Source organism: Gigantopelta aegis, chromosome 10 (assembly GCF_016097555.1).
Source record: "Gigantopelta aegis isolate Gae_Host chromosome 10, Gae_host_genome, whole genome shotgun sequence".
Taxonomy (NCBI): Eukaryota; Metazoa; Mollusca; class Gastropoda; order Neomphalida; family Peltospiridae; genus Gigantopelta; species Gigantopelta aegis.
In genome coordinates this window covers 30906809-30927031 of record NC_054708.1, presented here as the reverse complement: position 1 = coordinate 30927031, position 20223 = coordinate 30906809, and the positions used below count along the sequence as shown (strand labels likewise).

Below are 20223 nucleotides of genomic sequence, written 5' to 3'. Positions count from 1 at the left end.
TGTGCACAAACGGGTTAATGAGACAGGGTATGTGATAAACACTCCTGATAGGGTTAGGAAAAGTAGGTATTGTCACATCAATTTGCTAAAAGGTTATTTTGACAGACTGCCGATAGTTCCAGTGTTGCCTGTCCAAATTGAGTCACTCAACTTCCTGTGATGACGTCAAGACTGCAGAGATCAAGTTAACCAACAGCCAGATTCTAGCAGACTTGAGCCCCCAGCGAGCAAAGTTGACTACGTTGATACAAGACAATGTTTCCATTTATCAGGACCTTCCAACGGTTACCAATACCTTAAGCCAGGATGTGCGCTTGGAACCCAACGCTACACCGATTCGACAGCATGCCTATTAAAGAAAACCTGGAAAACGTGCGACACTGAAAAAGAAGGAAAGGAAGTTCCAGTGGTCAGATAAATGCGAGAAGTCATTCAACCGTCCTAAGCAGATGCTCTCCCCGTCTCCTGTGATGGCAGCACCAGACTACCGAATGCCTTTCAAGCTGGCTGTGGATGCCAGTGACGTGGGAGCTGGAGCTGTGCTGTTCCAGGAAGACGAAGACGGACTGGACCATCCTAATGAAATCCTTCAACGAAAGAATTTGAGATGGAGTCTTCTTCTGCAGGAATTCCCAATTACCATTGAACATATCAAGGGCACATCCAATGTAATCGCTGATACCCTGTCCCGAAGTTGAACGTTATGATAATGTGTTGACATTCTTGATTTCTGTTTTGTTTTTATATATTTTATTGTATACCAGGGACTCAGAGACTCAGTGTGATTACTGGTAGTCACCTTATTACTATGTGTTATAAATGCCCGGATGCGTCGGTTAACGCACTTTTTGTTTTAATGTAGTATATTTCCCTATTCCTAGAGTAGAGGAAATATCCTTTTTATTAAAGCTTAACCAGTCATCTTAGAGGACCTAGGTAAACTGTAGGTTATTGTCTTTATTGTGATAGGTACCAGTATTAATTCTGTATTACAAGGTTACTGAATGAGTAGTTACAGGTTAATTAAAAATTAACCAGTTAGGAATAGAGTTGTAATTCCTTTATTAATTAAGTTCCCCTGGAAGCGTTTCTCAATTATCACACGTGTGGGTGTTGTGTCACGGTGAAGTGATTAGAATATTGTGTAAACTAGACACCTAGAGATTAACTAATTAAGTGATCAGTTCTGGGTTGGTATTATTTGTTGTGGTTAATTAACTACTGCGGCAGTACATTTGTCAGCGTAGTATTAATACAGATTCCAAAGTGTATTGTGTTTTTGTTGTGTTTTCTAGTGAACTAAACGTGCTATAATAATACATACTTTATATAAGATCTTATCTCTGATCATACCTAGAGACGAGCTACGCGGGTATAACTGCCCGTTACAGAGAGATCTAATAGATATACAATTAGGAGAGAGATTTGGATAATCGTGTTTCATTCAGTTACGGGTATTATAGGATCCCCGTGGCACAAAGAATAATAATTTTTTATTTCATTTTGTAAATTGTGATCATCTTTTAATTACTTTAAATATTTCTTTAATGATATTTGTATATTATATATGTATATTTATATGTATACTCAGTACGTGATGTAAATTTAATGTGAGATTAATAAATATTTTAATAAGAATGTTTCTGTTTGAAATTACTCTAAAACAGTAATACAATAATACAGTGTGCACACAAGCACACCACACACATTCTTTCTGTCTGTTAGTCGCCCCCCCCCCTCTCTCTCTCTCTCTCTCTCTCTCTCTCTCTCTCTCTCTCTCTCTCTCTCTCTCTTCTTTCAAAACCCTATAAGTTAATATAAAACAATACAATTTAGTTTTTGTCATGTTTTTATTTTTTATTAAAAACGTAAATAAGAAACACTGTTACATGTAAAAAACTTTATATGCAAAGAAGAATCAAAATAATAATTTTACATTTTATATATAAACATTTTGTCACAATGTACATGCATGTGGTGGGCATATTAAATCTTTCATAGACTTTTTAAAAATTATATTCATGAGTGGCTTTACAACAAGTTATTTGAGCAACTTTTTGTACCAATTTTACAATCTTCCACTACAATATGTTTAGGGTTTTTTGCTGACCAACTTGTAACTGTCACAAACTGATTATGTCTTTGAGCATTAACAACCTCACCAAAGGCTGTGGTATGTGCTATCCTGTTTGTGGTATGATGCATATTATCCCTTGCTACTAATGGGAAAATGTAGCAGGTTTTCTCTCTAAGACTATATGTAAAATTTACCAAATGTTTGACATCCAATAGCCGATAATTAATAAATCAATGTGCTCTAGTGGTGTTGTTAAAGAAAACAAACTTTTTTTTTTTAACCAACCTCATGTTATAAACTTGAAAGACAGTGATTGATATATGAAGTATACTGCCCATTGAATGGTCTGAATCTTTAGTGCATATGGGCATGTTGAATGTTTGGAGTTTGATTTGGACCAGGTAAAAATCACCTACATCGGGTGTATCAGTAATACTAATACATACATGTATATAATATGATCTCTTAAAATACTGTATACTTTTCTAGGCATATTTTAATTGCATGTTAACTTAACTGCCATGCTTATATTTACATGTATAAGTTCAAGCATGTTATATTGGGCACATACATGTACCTCAGCTATCTGAGCAGGCCGTCTAGAACAACTGGATATTGGTTAAGGTACGTTCTCATGATGCGATTAGTCGTACCGATTTGTCGCATGCGATGGAATCGTACCGCGAGAACACCTAAATCGAAACGATTTTAGTCTTATACGACAAGTCGTGTCTGAATCATACTGATTAGAACATGTCCTATTTCTCATGACAAATTGTAAGCTCTCGGCAAATCAAATCACATTAAAGTACAACCGTTTAGTTTTGTCACTTCCGTGGGTTTTTTTTCACTTGCTTATAACCATGTCAAAATGTCCGGATTTCATGGGTCCATGAAACCTATTGTTGTCCAGTTGTAGTCAATAATTGTTTTGTTACATAATGTCATGAGTAAATTGTCTACATTCATGTTTTCTTTATTTCAGTGGAAATTTGTAGACACTTACATTTCCAGCAAAATATTTTTAAACTGATGAGCTTTGCTTGACTTCATCAAATCTTATGACGTAACGTCTTCCCACACAGTGCGACTAATCGTATCACGAGAACGCCGCTTTAGATGCTAGTCGTTAGTGTGGAATCCGTGTAGTGGTCTTGTACCTACCCAGAGGTTATATTCTGTAGTGATATTTAAAAAGGGAGTGTCTGGGTTTTAGGATTTTCACTATATCTTGTTTGCGTAACACATTGATGAAAATTGTGCCAGTTATTATTATAATAACTGTAATTTCATCTAAGAAACAAATAAATGAGTATTAACGGTAACTCTTTCATACCCCAAAAAGACTGTTGTATGTCTTTTGTATTTCAGAATACCAAAGATGAAATATTTGTTATTAAAACAACCAGATATGTATGTTGAGGTTTAAAACAACTGGGTTCATGCTCATAAAACCTTTAAAAATATAAACTAAGGCTTTGAATTATCTATTTGACTCTTAAATGTATGATAAAATAAAGTCTCTGTCTAAAAACCACAATTAAAAATCTCAAGTTAGAAAGCTCAACGTTTCGTCAGCTAAATGCTGACATCCTCAGGAGCAAACTAAACATAAAACCAGGAGTTCAGCATTAAAAACAGATGAATAAAAACAGTTCAAATGAAAATGTCAAGTTAAAAGACTAAAAACATCACAGGATACGCCGACTGGGGAAAGTAACAACAGAAGATTCAATGACTGCTTGGGTCATACTCATTAAGTCCGTCAGGCCACATTGTGTTCAAGCGGTGCATCCAGAGTGATTCGGCAATGTTCAGTTTAGTTTTATCAAGATTAGTAATCTTTTGTAACACAGTGCAATTATAATCATGTCCTGCTATATTGAAATGAGGGGCCACATGGGGTGCTTTAGATTGTTTATTATACAGGATGTTGTGCCTATGATTACTGAGTCGGGTACTGAATGGTTGGGTGGTTTGTCCTACATATTGCATTTTGCAGTTAAATTTAACATTTCTTAAACACAAGGAAGTCTTCTTTTGAGTTTCAATCTAAATGCAATAAATGTAAATTGAATCACAATCAGTGATGAACGTTCTCAGAAGATCACAGTCATTAAGTTATGATACATAATACACGAGCTGTCTTGATGCATCTTGCAGCACAATAACCATTCACTTATTTTCTGGTTATTCAATCTATTCAAAAGCTGAAAAATAATAAAAAAGGAAATAACTCAGGGTCGAATCTACAAAGCCTGTTTATGTCTTACACGCGTGTAACTACATACATTTACAATACTAAAAAAAAACCTGGAGAAAAACAGGCTTCGTAAATTCGGCCCTAAATATTTAAATCATCTGAAAGAACTCGAATTCAGTTTCATCACACAAAAGTAACCAAAGCATGAATACATACATACATACATACATACATATATATATATATATATATATATATATATATATATATATATATATATATATACACACACACACACACTCGTATCTAGAAAAAAGTACATCACTAAAATTTAAATTGAAAAATCTGAGATGTTAAAGAAAAACCACACAGGAAATATTTGTATGTATGATTTATTATTGATACTGAAATACAAAATACGACAACGCGATAATTACATAAACTGTAACACTCTCTTGTATAAAGCATAAATTAAAACATATTGAACATAAATATAATGCACAATTAACAAATTCATTCATTCATTCATACATTCATTCATTAAATTACTCAATAGCCGATGCATTTTTCGTGCTGTGGTGTCGTTAAACATTCATTCATTCATTCATTCATTAAATTAATTAGCTCATTCATTTATCCATTTATTATTTATACTAATAATAGGCCTCCGATATTTCAGATGAACCATTGATTTTCTGTTTTGAAAGGCATACATAAATTTAGGTGTTTTTGTTTTGTTTTACTGTAACGCTTTAAAATTTAAATCTGCACACTCATTTCATTTTTAGTTTGGTTGATTGATTTATTATTAAAAGGTTTACAAATATTTCAGTTGAAGAATTGGTTTTCTGTTTTGAAAGGCATGGGAAGTTGATTTTCATTTTAAAAAATATATTAGAATTTAATTCTACATACTTATCTCAATTTTAATAATACGTAAATACAGCAACATAATAAATAATATGATAAATGTGTCACACTCATCACTAGTACATACCCTTTTCTTTTAAACCCTTGTTATAGTTCCTCATAACAAGCACGGCAAATATTATAACTGCCACTCTGACAGTAAGTGCCAGAACACCACAGGCGATGGTGCTAGATGCCAACGAGGCTGAAACTGCAATGTTCTCGATGGACTGAAAACAGATTACCAGAAAGGTCAAATTACATGTAGCAGTGTAGCCTTTTAATAAGATAATGTTTTGTTGTTGGTTTTTTCTCATGTTTTTGCTTGTTGTCACTGGGTTTTTTTTTGTTCGTTTTTTTGAGGTTTCTTTTTTCACTCTTACAAGACAAATGGTGCTTCCTCCTTTGACAAAGTTCAATGTATTTGCTGTTAAGAGTTTACAAAGGCTGTCAAATAAATCCATTAAAAATAGCATTCACATGTTTAAAACTAAATTGTTATCAAATGTCATAACACTAAACAATGTAAAGTATTCATGACAGTGTGGTGAGTTTACCAAAGCTATTGTTTAAATTTATTTCACCTTGACTTTGTCATAGTTCTATGCATACATGTATGTATGATTTATATATACAGTCAGACCTCATTTAATATATACTCTTCAAAACAAGTAGGGGAACCTGAAATATTAAAACATACGTTTTGACCACAGATATCCTAGTAAAGAACGTTCAGGTCTGTTTATCAATACACTGAAACACATTCCATAGTGTGCACATGCATCACGCAGTTGCCCCATACACATGCGTGGGGTGTCATTCTCGATGTTGTCAGTTTCCAGGAAGGTTGATTAATCACTGTGTAATATTATTTCTGTCAATCCTTTTCATTATGTTGATCATACAGTTGTTACTGTTTTGTTTTTAGTCATTTTTATTGTTTGAATTTGCGATTTACTGATAAAAAAGCGTCAAGATTTTTGGTGGTCATAAAACCTACTGTAATACTGAACTACCGGTTGTAATGTTTGCCCAATTAATTCTCTATTATCATATAACCATTCCTCACAGCTAATATACCTTACAATTTTGGCAATTGTAAATTCTTATTAGAGTTCCCCTACTTTTTTGAAGAGTATATATATATATATATATTTAAAAGATCAACAATACCCCCACCCATCTGTCTTTTTATTTAGTTTTTACCCAATTTTATAACCTGAAAACAATGGAATAACTTGTGGAACAAGAGTACCGGTGAGGTACATGATACGACCATCAGGAGTTTGATGGAAAACCACATCTATATTAATGAATATATTACAAGTATGATTCAGTTCTAATTATGTGAAATGTTTGCAATGGGATGGATGAACAGTTTGTTTTGGACCAACCACCATTCCAAGTTGTTCCAACATGTGAGGTTTGATGGTCCTGTATGCATCTGTATGAAAGATATGGTCCAGATAAGGATTTACTGTTATGTTTAGTAGACTGAAAAGTATGTCACAGTGACCTAGTAATAGTACGCAACACACCACCATCGCAAGCTGTTCCTACATGTGAGGTTTGATGGTCCTGTATGCATCTGTATGCAAGATATGGTCTGGACAAGGATTTACTGTTATGTGCAGTAGACCGTGAAAAGTAGGTCACAGTGATCTAGTAATAGTACGCGACACGCCGCCATCCCAAGTTGTTCCTACATGTGAGGTTTGATGGTCCTGTATGCATCTGTATGTAAGATATGGTCCAGATAAGGATTTACTGTTAGGTGCAGTAGACCATGAAAAGTAGGTCACAGTGACCTAGTAATAGTACGCGACACACCGCCATCCCAAGTTATTCCTACATGTGAGGTTTGATGGTCCTGTATGCATGTGTATGCAAGATATGGTCCGGACAAGTTTTCCTTTTAGGTGCAGTAGACCATGAAAAGTAGGTCACAGTGACCTAGTAATAGTACGCGACACGCCGCCATCCCAAGTTATTCCTACATGTGAGGTTTGATGGTCCTGTATGCATGTGTATGCAAGATATGGTCCGGACAAGTTTTCCTTTTAGGTGCAGTAGACCATGAAAAGTAGGTCACAGTGACCTAGTAATAGTACGCGACACGCCGCCATCCCAAGTTGTTCCTACATGTTAGGTTTGATGGTTCTGTATACATCTGTATGCAATATACGGTCCGGGAAAAGAAAAAAAGTTAACAGACGGACGGACGGACGGATGGACAGACAGACAAAGCCATACCATAATACGACCCATAGATGGACGTATAAAACGACACTACAACATACAAGTAATCTGTCTATGATTAATGATAACTTACCTTGACGACTTTGTAGATGATGTAACCAATTTCTAGTGGACTCGCAGCAAGAAACACATAGGTTCCAATCTTGTGCTCCTTTCGCATCTGTGGGCAAAATCAAAATCACGAAGTGCTTTTATCTCTAAGAATGGTGTATAGTATGAACACGTTCACTATACATTTGTCTAAATTAGTCAGCTATTTGCGCTACATTGTCAGCATAAGGCGGCACAAAATGCATTGCACAAGACGACGCACATGGTAATAATTTAAAGGCGCATATTGATATGACTTTCATAAAGTATCCTGGGTACTCTCTCACGTGCAGATTCATGATCTTGAACACACAGAAATATCTCTGTATGTTAACGGTTTCTCTGTTTCTGTCTGAGTTGTCTGCTGTTGTCTTCCCTCTCTGTCTGTCTGTCTCTCTGTCTCTGTATGTCTGTCCTCTCGGAGGGGGCTTAAAAAACGGCGTGCAGTTATATACGACAGTCTCCAGGTAGACATTTTTATTTAATTTTTATTTAATTTTTTTTTTTTTTTTTTTTTTTTTTTTTTGGGGGGAGGGGAGGGAGGGCCTACCCCGTTATCCATTCCCGCATCCTCGAGGAATACTTACCGTCCACATGCCCAGCACGAACCAGGCGATGGTAATTATTCCTCCAACTATTAGTATGACAATGTCCTTTGTGTCCACTTTCATGCCAGTGCTGAGAATAAGAATCACCATACTCGCCTGGAAAAAGAGAATTTGTTTATTTTTTGTTTTTTCTTGAGTGCTGCTTGATAGGCTTGCGTCGCTAGAACGAACCACCTCGGAGGATCCATTTAACTGACTGGGTTTTTTCTCGTTCCAACCAGTGCACCACAACTGGTCAAAGGCCGTTGTATGTGCTTTCCGGTCTGTAGGAAAGTGCATATAAAAGATCCCTTGCTGCATTAGGAAAAATTAGAGGTCTGCCATTTACTTTTTGACCGACAATTAAAAATTGCGCCAAATTTCCTCAATCAAAATTGCGCACCTTTTCTCTTTGGCATATAATTGCTCCATTCAAAATTCCATAGCACCCCCCCCCCCCCCCCTGCTACCGACTTGGTAGTGCAGGCGGTCCCTCCTCTCCCCCCACCTTTCCTGTCATGGACTGAGGAGCCGGCGAAGGCCGGCTGTTGTGCCGATGACAGGCATGCGCTACAACAGCTTGTTCTGAATGTGCACGTAAAACCCTATGACATGACATGACATTAGGAAAAATGTAGCGGGTTTCCTCTGATGACTACGTGTCATAATTACCAAATGTTTGACATCCAATAGCAGATGATTAATTAATCAACATGCTCTAGCGACGTCGTTAAACAAATCAAACTTTAACCTTTTTGTTTTCTTTAACGACACCACTAGAGCACATTGATTAATTAATCATCACTTATTGGATGTAGAACATTTGATAATTCTGACATTATTTTGCATTAGCAGCAAGGGGTCTTTTACATGGATCTTTCCGCAGGCAGATTAGAACATAGCACGGCATTTGATATACCAGTCGCGGGGCACTGGTGGAAATTGATGGGGGTGGGGGTGGGGGTGGGGGGTGGGGGCCTCAAATGGTCTGCTGTGATATAGATATAATGACACGACCCAAACACATCAAGTGGGAGTTCTGCAGACTGAACTAGATCCCGTCATGTATATGCATTTGGTAAAACGACTGAAAATCCTCATGTTCCTTTGCACAGGATAAAGTGGACATAGAAACTCGATAATGTAGTCCTATCCAAAATATATGTATGCCTCTGCTCGGACTATATGATATATTATACAAGGCAGTAATTTATGTGGGTGAACTCAGAGCCGGTTTATTCTAGTAGCACATGTAGCACGTGCTACGGCCCCCGCGCTTCAGGGGGGCTCGCGGTGATGCGTGCATTTATTTTCTCCAGGTCATCTTTCCCCTCTCCCCGACGAGTTTGCAAAATATTATATCCTGGGAAGGGGACCCGCTGTTATTTGTGCTACAGGCCCCGCAGATCCTTTAACCGGCTTTGGATGAACGTTTTTCGGAGAGCATAGTAAATAGAACAATTACCATACGATTTATATTAATGTTAATTAATGAAAAAAAGAAGAATATTATGTTTACTCCAAGTTGCAAATCAAGTGTGAGAAGATCGAAAGTCAGCAATATCATCTTGCACATAGTCTGGAATTTGGAGTTGGCGCCGATAATTCTGAAGACGAGGTGACCAGATAGCAGGTACTCTTTACCAATCCATCCACCAAGTCCAATTATAATTGGGCACAGCACACAGGCCGCGATAAGGCGTACCTGAAAAAATAAAAGGCAAGTGTAGCATCGCCGCTGCCTATTTTCAGTATGCAAAAATAAAACTACAGATTTCTGTGTACTTTCACTTAATGTTTGATGCACCCCCCCCCCCCCGTCTCTCTCTCTCTCTCTCTCTCTCTCTCTCTCTCTCTCTCTCTCTCTCTCTCTCCCCATTCAGGAAGGTTATTCATGAGGAGGACTTGTGCCCAGTCCATTTATTTTTAAATGCAATAAACAATTTAAATAAAAACTAAATAAGAGTACACGAAAAATCATGGCACAGTGTTAAAAGGGTCTTCCTCAGGCAGGAAAACAGGTCACGTTTAAACTAAATACGTTGAAAGATGCCATTGAATGAAAACGTAAGGCTCAGTTGGGAAAATCCAGATACTTACTAGCTTGACTGTGCCCTTCTTTCCAATGGCGTAGTTAAGGATGATGTAGAGTAAAATGAAAAACGTGGCCACCACCAAGATGAAGATTTCGTAAGGCCTTTCGTTGAGGATGCCATGGATGATATAGTACAAACAGAAAACTGAAAATATATTTATTGGTATTTTATTACAAATGTTATACACATGTATATGTATGTTGGTTATACATGTACTTGTACAATGCACAATTTCACTTAATTAAAAACAAAATAATGAAACAACTATATACTATTCAAAATAACCCACTTGCCATTTTTAATGGCATAATACAGAATTTAAACTCACATTAAGGTATTAATATTTGAATTAAAAATAAATTCAATATTTAGGTTACAAATTAGCACCCAGTGATAATATATATAGTAACAATCACGTTGATTTACGTTACGTTTTTTTTAGCCAAGTTTGTGAATTTCAAATACGTCTATTTTGCATTTGTATCCAAAACAAGTCTTGTTCTTAGGTTCATATTAGATGATATCATAAGCTACTTAATACCAATGCAATAAACAATGGGTGGACATTTAATGGACCGTGACTAGCATTGCCAAAAAAAAAAAAAAATGTTTAAACGTCTGTCACGATAAATAAAAAGGCAACGTGATTTAAATATGTATTGATTTTTCTGAGGCGTAAGATTGTCACGGTTAGTTGTGAGATATTACGTTTGCAATGTGTACGGCTCGGGTCGCGTTTCACGAAGCGATCTTAGTGATCTACGACCACCTTAAGTACATAAGGTAGTTATGCACTTAAGGTTATCTTAGCGCTAAGATCGCTTCGTGGAACTTGGCCATTACACCATGCACCTTTTGAGATCTTACTCAGTAAGGTTTTAGTAGTTCTGTATGCTTTTTATTGGGTGTTACGTGACTACTTTAGGCAGTTCATTTACTAACATACAAGATTTCTTTTTTAAATGTAGACTAAATTCCACATTGTTATTGGTGCATCATTTTTGAATGTGTAATAAATCAACTTGGGAATTGACTCTACCTTTGTTAAATTGTTACCATGTGCGTGCATTGTTCGTCAGCAGCATACATATGAAGGCAAAACATTTATGTAAATAATAAATAATAAAGGGCCAAGGGTTGAGCCTTGTGGGACTCCTGTAACTACTTTTTGAGATTAAGATTGTAAGTCACCCACTCTGACAATCTGCTGACGATTTTGTAGATAAGATTTAAACCCCTTCAGACTTTGCTAGAAACCGTTTAAAAGCTTGAGTTTATATACAAGTACAGAATGGTCTACAAGATAAAGGGCTACTAAAATCCAGAAAAAGAAAATGTTTCCAATTATTATCATTAAACCTTTCAGTGATCGATCAGGTCTTCCAAATCAGTCTGGCATGGGTGGGGTTTCTCCCCCGGAACACAGATTGCGCATCGTAAAGGAGATTATATTCTTTCCTTTCACACAACAAACTTTATATTTTATCCTCATTTACCTGACTCGCGGCAATTTGGAAACAGTATCTGAACAAGCTGGAATAGTTGTAAAACATTTTAGGATACACGCTAGTAACAGTACTCATATAATGCTACATGCGATAGTTTTAGGCACAACGTGTCCAAGTCTATAATATAACAGGTTTCAGTTGAGGCGAATATAACTGATAAGTGTTATCTGGTGGATTTACTAAGATACAGAGAGATAGCTGGATAATGTGGTACCGGGTGAAGTGTTAATCAGCGCTCTGAATTCTCTTGTTCAATAATGAAAAACAATAGTTAAAGGCGCAGACCCTAGTTTCAACTCGTAAAAATGGACACTAAATTTAGTTAATCTACAAACCTGTAACACTTGGATAAAGTTACAACAGAGTGAAACAGGAGTCTGTGACGTTAAAACCGGAAAATATCCTTAAAAATAGCTAGAACTAGCAAAAACATAATTTCTCAGACGCACGTGCGTTTTAAAAATATGAAAAACGCATTTTGTGATATTAGAAACAGCAGGATGGCCAGAAACATGGATAATCTAAACAATAAAATATAAGTAATGTTTGATTTCAATTATCATAAACGGCTCTAATAGTGAAACATATGCTGTAGTGTTTAAAAACTAAGGCCTGTCCTTTTAAGAACATTTCGGAGGTGATTATAATAATAATCAGCCATTCTTACTGCTAAATGATAGACGCTCTCTCTCTCTCTCTCTCTCTCTCTCTCTCTCTCTCTCTCTCTCTCTCTCTCTCTCTCTCCATCTATATATATATATATATATATATATATATATATACAGTGGACTCTAACCCAGACTCACTTCGTACCGTCGAAATAGTCCGGTTTACACAGAGGACCGGTTTAGACAGAGTTCACCCAGAGTTATGATTCTTGAAAGATCGACAATGACATTTGATCCCATGGATGGTTGGGAAACACAGTCATACCAGCCAGACTTGCAATCGATTATTTCATAGACATAAAAAATATACTTAAATGGATATTTCCTGAGTTTGCTGCAATTTTTAAGATGTTATCGACTAACAGAGACTTTTTAACGATTGTAATTACATATCAAATATATTTTTCTTATAAAATATTAGTGGCTGCATATTGAACGTGTTTCTGGTTGTTCTAATATTTGTACTAGGATAAATTTCATTTTATTAAGACAATATATTTAATATGTAAGTTTAATCGTAGAAATATTTTATTAATCGGAAACATCTTACAATGCTGCAAACTCAAGAATGTCCCTTTAAACTGCAATGCCTCCAACACATAAAAAAAAGCAAAAAAAAAAAAAAAAAATTATTGATTTAATATACATCAAATAGCACACGGAGTTCGTTGTTTTAACAAGCGTCACATTGACTGAAAGAATTATATCGAATAAACAAACATTTTATTTATTTAAATAGAAAGTGTCACTGTGATTAATTGAATGAATGAAATTTATCGGGTGTCAGCTGAGAAATATTCTGTCACTGTTGTTTGTTTTTTCCTGATGTGTCTTTCGAGGGCGAACTCTTCTGTCATGACTTCTAAGTTTAACACTGGCTGTAAAAGTCTATTTTCTGTAGTTGCCGCGAAGTTTTTGAACTGTTTTAACATTTTGAGCACTTCAGTTCAGGCATTGTGTCCAACTGCGTGTTTTTGTCGTCATCGTCTGAACTGTCGTCTGCTGGTTTCTCCTCACTCTTGTCGGTAGATGTGTGTGCCATCACTAGATCAGCTTCCCAGTCACTCGTATCCGGATCCTCTGTTGGAATATCATGATCAAAATCAACAAACTCAGCCACTCGAACCTCATTTGATATGGTGGCCATCAATGTTGCGAGAGGAATGTCGTCATGATTTTCATCATCTGATTCCTGCTCGGAGGTGACGGGAAATCCGCACATCATAAAACACTTGGCGATTGTTGTTTGTTGTGTTTCCCTCCATGCAATGTCTCACTACACAGATGTCATCTGTCATTGAAATCCATGTTAAATTGCCCAACTTCAAACGAAGATTGCCAATAGAACGGGTTCTCATTGGCACTAACAACATACACCATTCCGTCTTAGTTTTTTGCTATATGACCGCATCTGACTGTAGTACCGGTCCGAACAGGTGGTTCATTAACCGATTCACTCCGGCTGTCACTTGCGCTGTATACCCATGTCCCAAAAGGTCGATGCACAATATTACAAAATAACATGGGCAAAATACAGTCAGAAGGCTTACCATTAAACATACATATTGTTTTAATTCTTCACCATTTCCTAGAAGTGAATATGTGAACCATAACATGTGTCACAATTAGGAAATTCGGTCAACATCGGATATTTCCGTAACATCAGTTAGAAAGTTGAATTAGATAGGTGTCAGGACGTTTCGGCCCCAGTACATGTTCGGCCCCAAACCGTTTCGGCCCCTAATGCAATATACGGCGATCTAGTGTTCGTGTATACAGATATATGCTGTAATTGGTATAGTAACACCGGTAATAATATAGATAAAATATAAATTTGTAACATTAATTTGTCTTTGGATATTAATGCTTTATCAGCTGTTTACTTTCCGTCAGCTGAAGCTAGGCGAAATCAACATACCGTACTCGGCGTTTTAACCTCAGCTGGGTATGTAGTATATTTAATAAGAAACCACAGCACATCAGTAGTATGCAGTGTGACTGTTCATAAATTAATTATTAATGTGAATACATTGTCTGTATATTTTCTAAGGCCTGTACGTATTTCATGTATATGGCTTGAGTAAATGATACTGGAAATAAACAAAATTATAATATTATTTTTATCTGTAAATATAAACACGCAATGTGTGACATCTAAACATCAATGGATATAGGACAAATCAATGAATAAATGTACTTTATTAACAAAATAAAAATTAGTGCGAATAGAAACATGGGGTGAAACGACTCGGTTAGAGGTACGAATCAACCCTGTTCAAAACGACTCGGGTGAACTAGTAATAAGGGCGAAACGACCTGTTACCATATTATTTTGGTAACTGCAAACTTAAAAATTTCATTATTGTGTTATATAACAAAATATCAGAGTGAAAGGATTTATTAGAAATTACTCCGATTGTGTGATGCAAAAGCCCTTGCTGAAGTGATGACAGCTGAGTACCTCGCCCCTGGTTTCATTGAAAACTGGTCTGGTAGACGTGTTCAGAGTAACGCTTCCCGCCGAGGCCAATTGTTTGATTGGTATGACGGTTCATCGAAAAGGCACCGTGACACTAGCTGTACTTGAAAGACTTTTACTGATACCTGCTGGCTGAACACACAACATGACAGGTATGGCAAAGAAAGGATTGCTTGGCTAGTGTCGCGATTCTCCGATCCATCTATAACTCGTTCCGCCTAAATTATTATAATCCAAAGGTTGTAATAACCAACTGCGCAAGCGCGGCAATTGTTGGTCCTTTTCGGTGGTTTTCCATTTGATATTTGATGTATCACCAGTTCGGGGGAAATATACCTAATACCACACACGGGACCGATAATTTAGTTCGAGCGAAGGCTTATAGTCGACTCTGGACGTATTCGACCCATCATCAGTTAATATAAGGATTTACCAGACAAAAAATTCGGGACTTCGTTTTTGGTTCGAGCATTGCGGTGTGATCGACCCTTCCGAGGTCGAGCCAACGAGATTCTACTGTATATATATATATATATATATATATGCATATACATATATACATATATATATATATATTATAAGCCAGTGTATTCAAGGCAGTCAAAAATTGTCTGTACATAGCTACAGGCTCTGGAAATAACTCACATGTGTTCAGCAAAAGGACAAGAGCAAAGGTGAAATCTGTATCGGACTTGCTGACCGTGGCTAGTTTGTAGATGGTGAAGATAGCAGTGGCTATCAAGGAAACGCACGTAACACCTAGAAACACAAACTCCTTCAGTTCGACATCTTGAATTTTTCTGTACTGTTAAAATAAAAAACAAAAGAGAAAAGGGTAGATACCACAGTATTAACGGTTTTAATCAATACCCAGGGTTTACTTCTTTAATGATGAAAAAAAAGGCGATTGCACACAACATGACAAACAATAATAGTAATATAAAACTTTAGTAACGTCAAAAAATAAAAGAACAAGTCGATGACTACTCCACAACTCAGTAGTAACAAAGGAGGCTGGTTATTTGTCCGAATTAAACGAAAATGCCCAACTGGACAACAACATTTATTCATATTTACTGCTAAACAGTTATATAGGGTTGCAAACGATTTTGTTGTATGGATTACAACTAATTTTGCGTGGAAAGTGACGGAAATACATGGTAAAAAGGTCTCAGGTTAGCACATTTCTATCGAATATCTGTATAATTTTTGCCCGAATTTGAGGTTTTGCTCCAGCACTAGCTCCCCCCCCCCCGATCCACCCACCCCCTCGTCTCGAACACATGGTCATAGGAAATTGTACAGTGCAGCAAAGTCTATTTTGTGTTTGCAGATTTTTATAAATTTTGCATCACTACGTGGCCTATCTTTATTTGTCATTATTCGCATATGTCTTGAGTAGCCAATTTACCTAGTTATTTTCTACCTGGCCATTTTCTTTATTCTGTTAGTACGACCTATAGGATTTACTAATCGAACCATTTGATATTAAATTAACGAGTGGTCAAATCGTTGATATCTCAGAATTAATTTAATTTTTAACTAGTTAAATAGTACCTAAATCTGAGCACGTCCAGTCTTTATTATTATTGAACGTTTACTTAAGTGCATAGACTTTGGAAAATGGTGAGGATGGGGTGGAGTTGCGCAATTATATATTACTTGGCGTTTAAACTGAGGGATTTATAGGGCCGAATTTACAAAGCTCATTTTAGACTTGTACACGCGTGTAACACCATACACTTACTATGCTTAAAGGGACATACCCTAGTTTCAACTCGTGAAAATTAACACAAAGTTTAGTTAATCTACAAACCTGTAACACATTTTGATAAAGTTACAATTGAGTAAAACATGAGTATGTGACTGTTAAATGGTGAAATATCCTCTAAAATTAGACAAACTCGACTCCATAACTGTTACTTCTCAGACACATTGACGTTTTTAAAAATATGAGAAATTAATTTTGTGATATTAAAAACACCAGGACGACACTTCGAATATACGGAAGTTGATAATCTTAACAATAAAATCTAAGTAAAGTATGATTTAAGTTATCAAAAACGGTTATAATTGTCAAAAATATGCGTTAGTGTTTAAAAAGTAGGGGGTATGTCCCTTTAAACGCCTGCGTTTAAGAAAAATCTGGAAAAAACAGGTTTCGTAAATTAGGCCCATAATGTTCAACTTTCAAAAGCTGGGTGGATGACCTAATTCAGGTTGTGGCAATTGTGGATTATGAACTTAGTATTTAACTGATAACTCGTTTATACCCTTCCATATACCGGAAATACTACTATCAAGGCCAATCCTCCATCTGGAATTATGTCACACATACACCCACCTCATTCCCTGTAACCGTGACCTATAATTTCGTAATACATATATTGTCATAGATAACATAGATAACAGCTGTTTGTGTTAATACACATAATCGTCCGTAACTGTACTTCAACGAAATCCCCCCCCCCCCCCCCCTTGTTCGTAAGTATAAACATTTATAAAATCATTAAAGAGGCATTTAAATTACACAACAGAACAGATGGGCCTAGCCGTAATTATACCACGTCATGTAGACTAATGGTAATAATTAAAATTATGTACATTACGTCATACCAATAGTTACTACACATTTAATAATAATTAATACGAATTCAGAGCCGTATTTAGTTTAAAGGGACATTCCTGAGCTTGCTGCAATTTTTAAGATGTTATCGACTAACAGAGACTTTTTAACGATTGTAATTACATATCAGATATATTTTTCTGCATGCAATATTAGTGGCTGTATATTAAATGTGTTTCTGGTCGTTCTAATATTTGTAATAGGTTAAATTTCATTTTATTTCCTAAACTTATTTTTTTCGTACGTACGAAATTATTTGAAGACAAAATCCAGTTTGGGCTTCTTACAAATATTAAGACGATCAGAAACACATTGAATATACAGACACTGATATTCTAAACAAGAAAATATGTTTAATATGTAAGTTTACTCGCAGAACTATTTTATTGTCGGCAACATCTTACAATGCAGCAAACGTGTAGGGTTTTCACCAGCTAAACTAAAAGTTTTGAAAGTTTGTTTTGTTTAACGACAACACTAGAGCACACTGATTTATTAATCATCGGCTATTTGATGTCAAACATTTGGTAATTTTGACATATACATGTAGTCTTAGAAAGGAAACCCGCTACATTTCCCCATTAGTAGCAAGGGATATTTTACATGCATCATATCACAGACAGGATAACTCATATCTTTGATATACCAGTCGTGGTGCACTGATTGGAACGAGAAATAGCCCAATGGGCCCATTGACGGAGATTGATCCCAAACCGATCGCTCATCAGGCGGACGCTTTACCAATGGGCTACATACCGTCCACTAGCTTGAACTTCATAGTTTTGATGAAGGGCAGCTAGTGACGGCCGTGGGGCTACAGGTGATGTCTAAATCCTTCTCCCTTTGTAAGGTGGCGGGGCGTAGCCCAGTGGTAAAACGCCAACCTGGTGCATAGTCGATCTAGGATCGATCCCCGTTAGGGAATGAATGAATGAATGAATGTTTAACGACACTCCAACACAAACATCCCAGTAAGGGAGCCCATTGGGCTATTTCTCGTTCCAGCCAGTACACTACGACTAGTATTAAAAAAAAGACCGTGGTATGTGCTACCCTGTCTGTGGGATGATGCAAACAGAAGTTCCCTTGCTACTAATGATAAAATGTAGCGAGTTTTCTATCTAACTAGCCTATATGACAGAATTACCAAATGTTTGACATCTAATAACCGATTAGTAATAAATCAATATGCTCTATTGGTGCTCCTAAAGAAAACAAACTGTAACTCCTTTCTCCTTTCTTCACAATTATTGTTGTTCTAAGCACTTATAAAAATTCTTAAATTAGTAAATTTAATAGGCCTATGCATACTGCAAATAATACGTTACAGTAACATGGCTTCTAGAATTTTTATAAACTACTAGCCATGGGATCAGCGATTTAAATATTTACTAGCCACGATTAAAAATTCACCAGCACTACATTACTTTAAGTTAATACAATTTTACTACATAATAGTAATAATCAGATATGTCACCTAAAGAGAGAGATAGAGCTTAAAAACACTAACATTTGGGGTTGGGGCGGGGGCAGGCTATTTATATTCACAAAATAGACTTAACTGCAACATTTGACTTTTTTTTCACTAGCCGTCAGGCATGGCAATAGTAGATATTTACTAGCCGAACATTAAATATCAATACCCTCATAACAAACGAACACCGAAGAAAGTATACGCGCCTGCATGCCTATAAGACCGTTATAAATCGCAACAAACTGAAACTAGATTTTATTTCCGTGTTGCTATTTGCATGCGTGCAGTACTCATTGTGGACGGGAGATTTTATGACCAGGCGAGGGTGCAGTGGTGTTTTTTTGGGGGGGGTCGAAACCCTCCTACTGTAGCAAATGTTCTTTTTTCCCCCATGCATTACATTTTCTCAGAGCATGTCTCAACCCTACTATAAACTTCGCTCGCCACAGCTAATCTAGACCCCCCACTAAAACTTCTACACACACGCCTAATGGCACATATTACATTACAGATAGTACTTAGCCGAGGATACATAGCTACTAATATTTCTCATCACAAATAGTCTTCCTTTTTTTTAATCCTCACCTTTCCCAAAACTGTGGTTTCCAGCTGGGGCCCGGTCGGTATACCCAGGTCCGCAAACGACAGGGGCGGCACATTCTCGTCGTCGTTGGTCGATCTGTACGAGTTTTCTGGACGAGTGGTTGTCTCGTCCCCAGACATGTTGGATCACTAGCTGACCTACTTGTGATAAATATTATAGCTGTAGGCTTGTCGAGCCTTATATATCCGGATAGGAAATATCTCCCAAGTGTTAAAACAGACAGACGTTCACTGAAGTAGCGAGCTTGTGACATTTAAACAAGTGGCTTGTTAACTATATAATACATGACAAAGGATAATACTTTTTTATTTCATTTTGTAAATTGTGATCATCTTTTAATTACTTTAAATATTTCTCAAAACCCTATAAGTTAATATAAAACAATACCATTTTTTGTCACATGTTTTTATTTTTGTTAAAAACGTAAATAAGAAATACTGTTACATGTAAAAAGCATTATATGCAAAGAAGAATCAAAATAATAATTTTACATTTCATATGTAAACATTTTGTCACAATGTACATGCATGTGGTGTGCATATTAAATCTTTCATAGACTTTAAAAAAATTATATTCATGAGTGGCTTTACAACAAGTTATTTGAGCAACTTTTGTTTTATCAATTTTACCATCTTCCACTTCA

General features: G+C 36.4%; 1 protein-coding gene across 3 annotated transcripts in view; it reads right to left on the bottom strand.

Annotated features, from left to right (window-relative positions):
* Window positions 1-19912, bottom strand: part of LOC121382736 — a 46112-nt gene extending 26200 nt beyond the window's left edge. Inside the window, exons 1-8 of one of the 3 annotated variants that reach the window (XM_041512300.1) lie at window positions 19562-19910; window positions 15522-15681; window positions 10226-10365; window positions 9645-9830; window positions 8126-8242; window positions 7522-7608; window positions 5278-5419; window positions 1832-4287 (exon numbers count right to left, since the gene is read on the bottom strand). In XM_041512300.1, the coding sequence (XP_041368234.1) occupies window positions 4277-4287; window positions 5278-5419; window positions 7522-7608; window positions 8126-8242; window positions 9645-9830; window positions 10226-10365; window positions 15522-15681; window positions 19562-19699 (981 nt within the window). In that variant the 5' untranslated portion in view covers window positions 19700-19910 and the 3' untranslated portion in view covers window positions 1832-4276. Of the gene's footprint in view, window positions 1-1831; window positions 4288-5277; window positions 5420-7521; window positions 7609-8125; window positions 8243-9644; window positions 9831-10225; window positions 10366-15521; window positions 15682-19561 lie in introns of those variants that run through there. The other 2 variants (XM_041512301.1, XM_041512302.1) reach the window with 2 other exon arrangements.
* Between the last annotated feature and the right edge of the window lie 311 nt (window positions 19913-20223).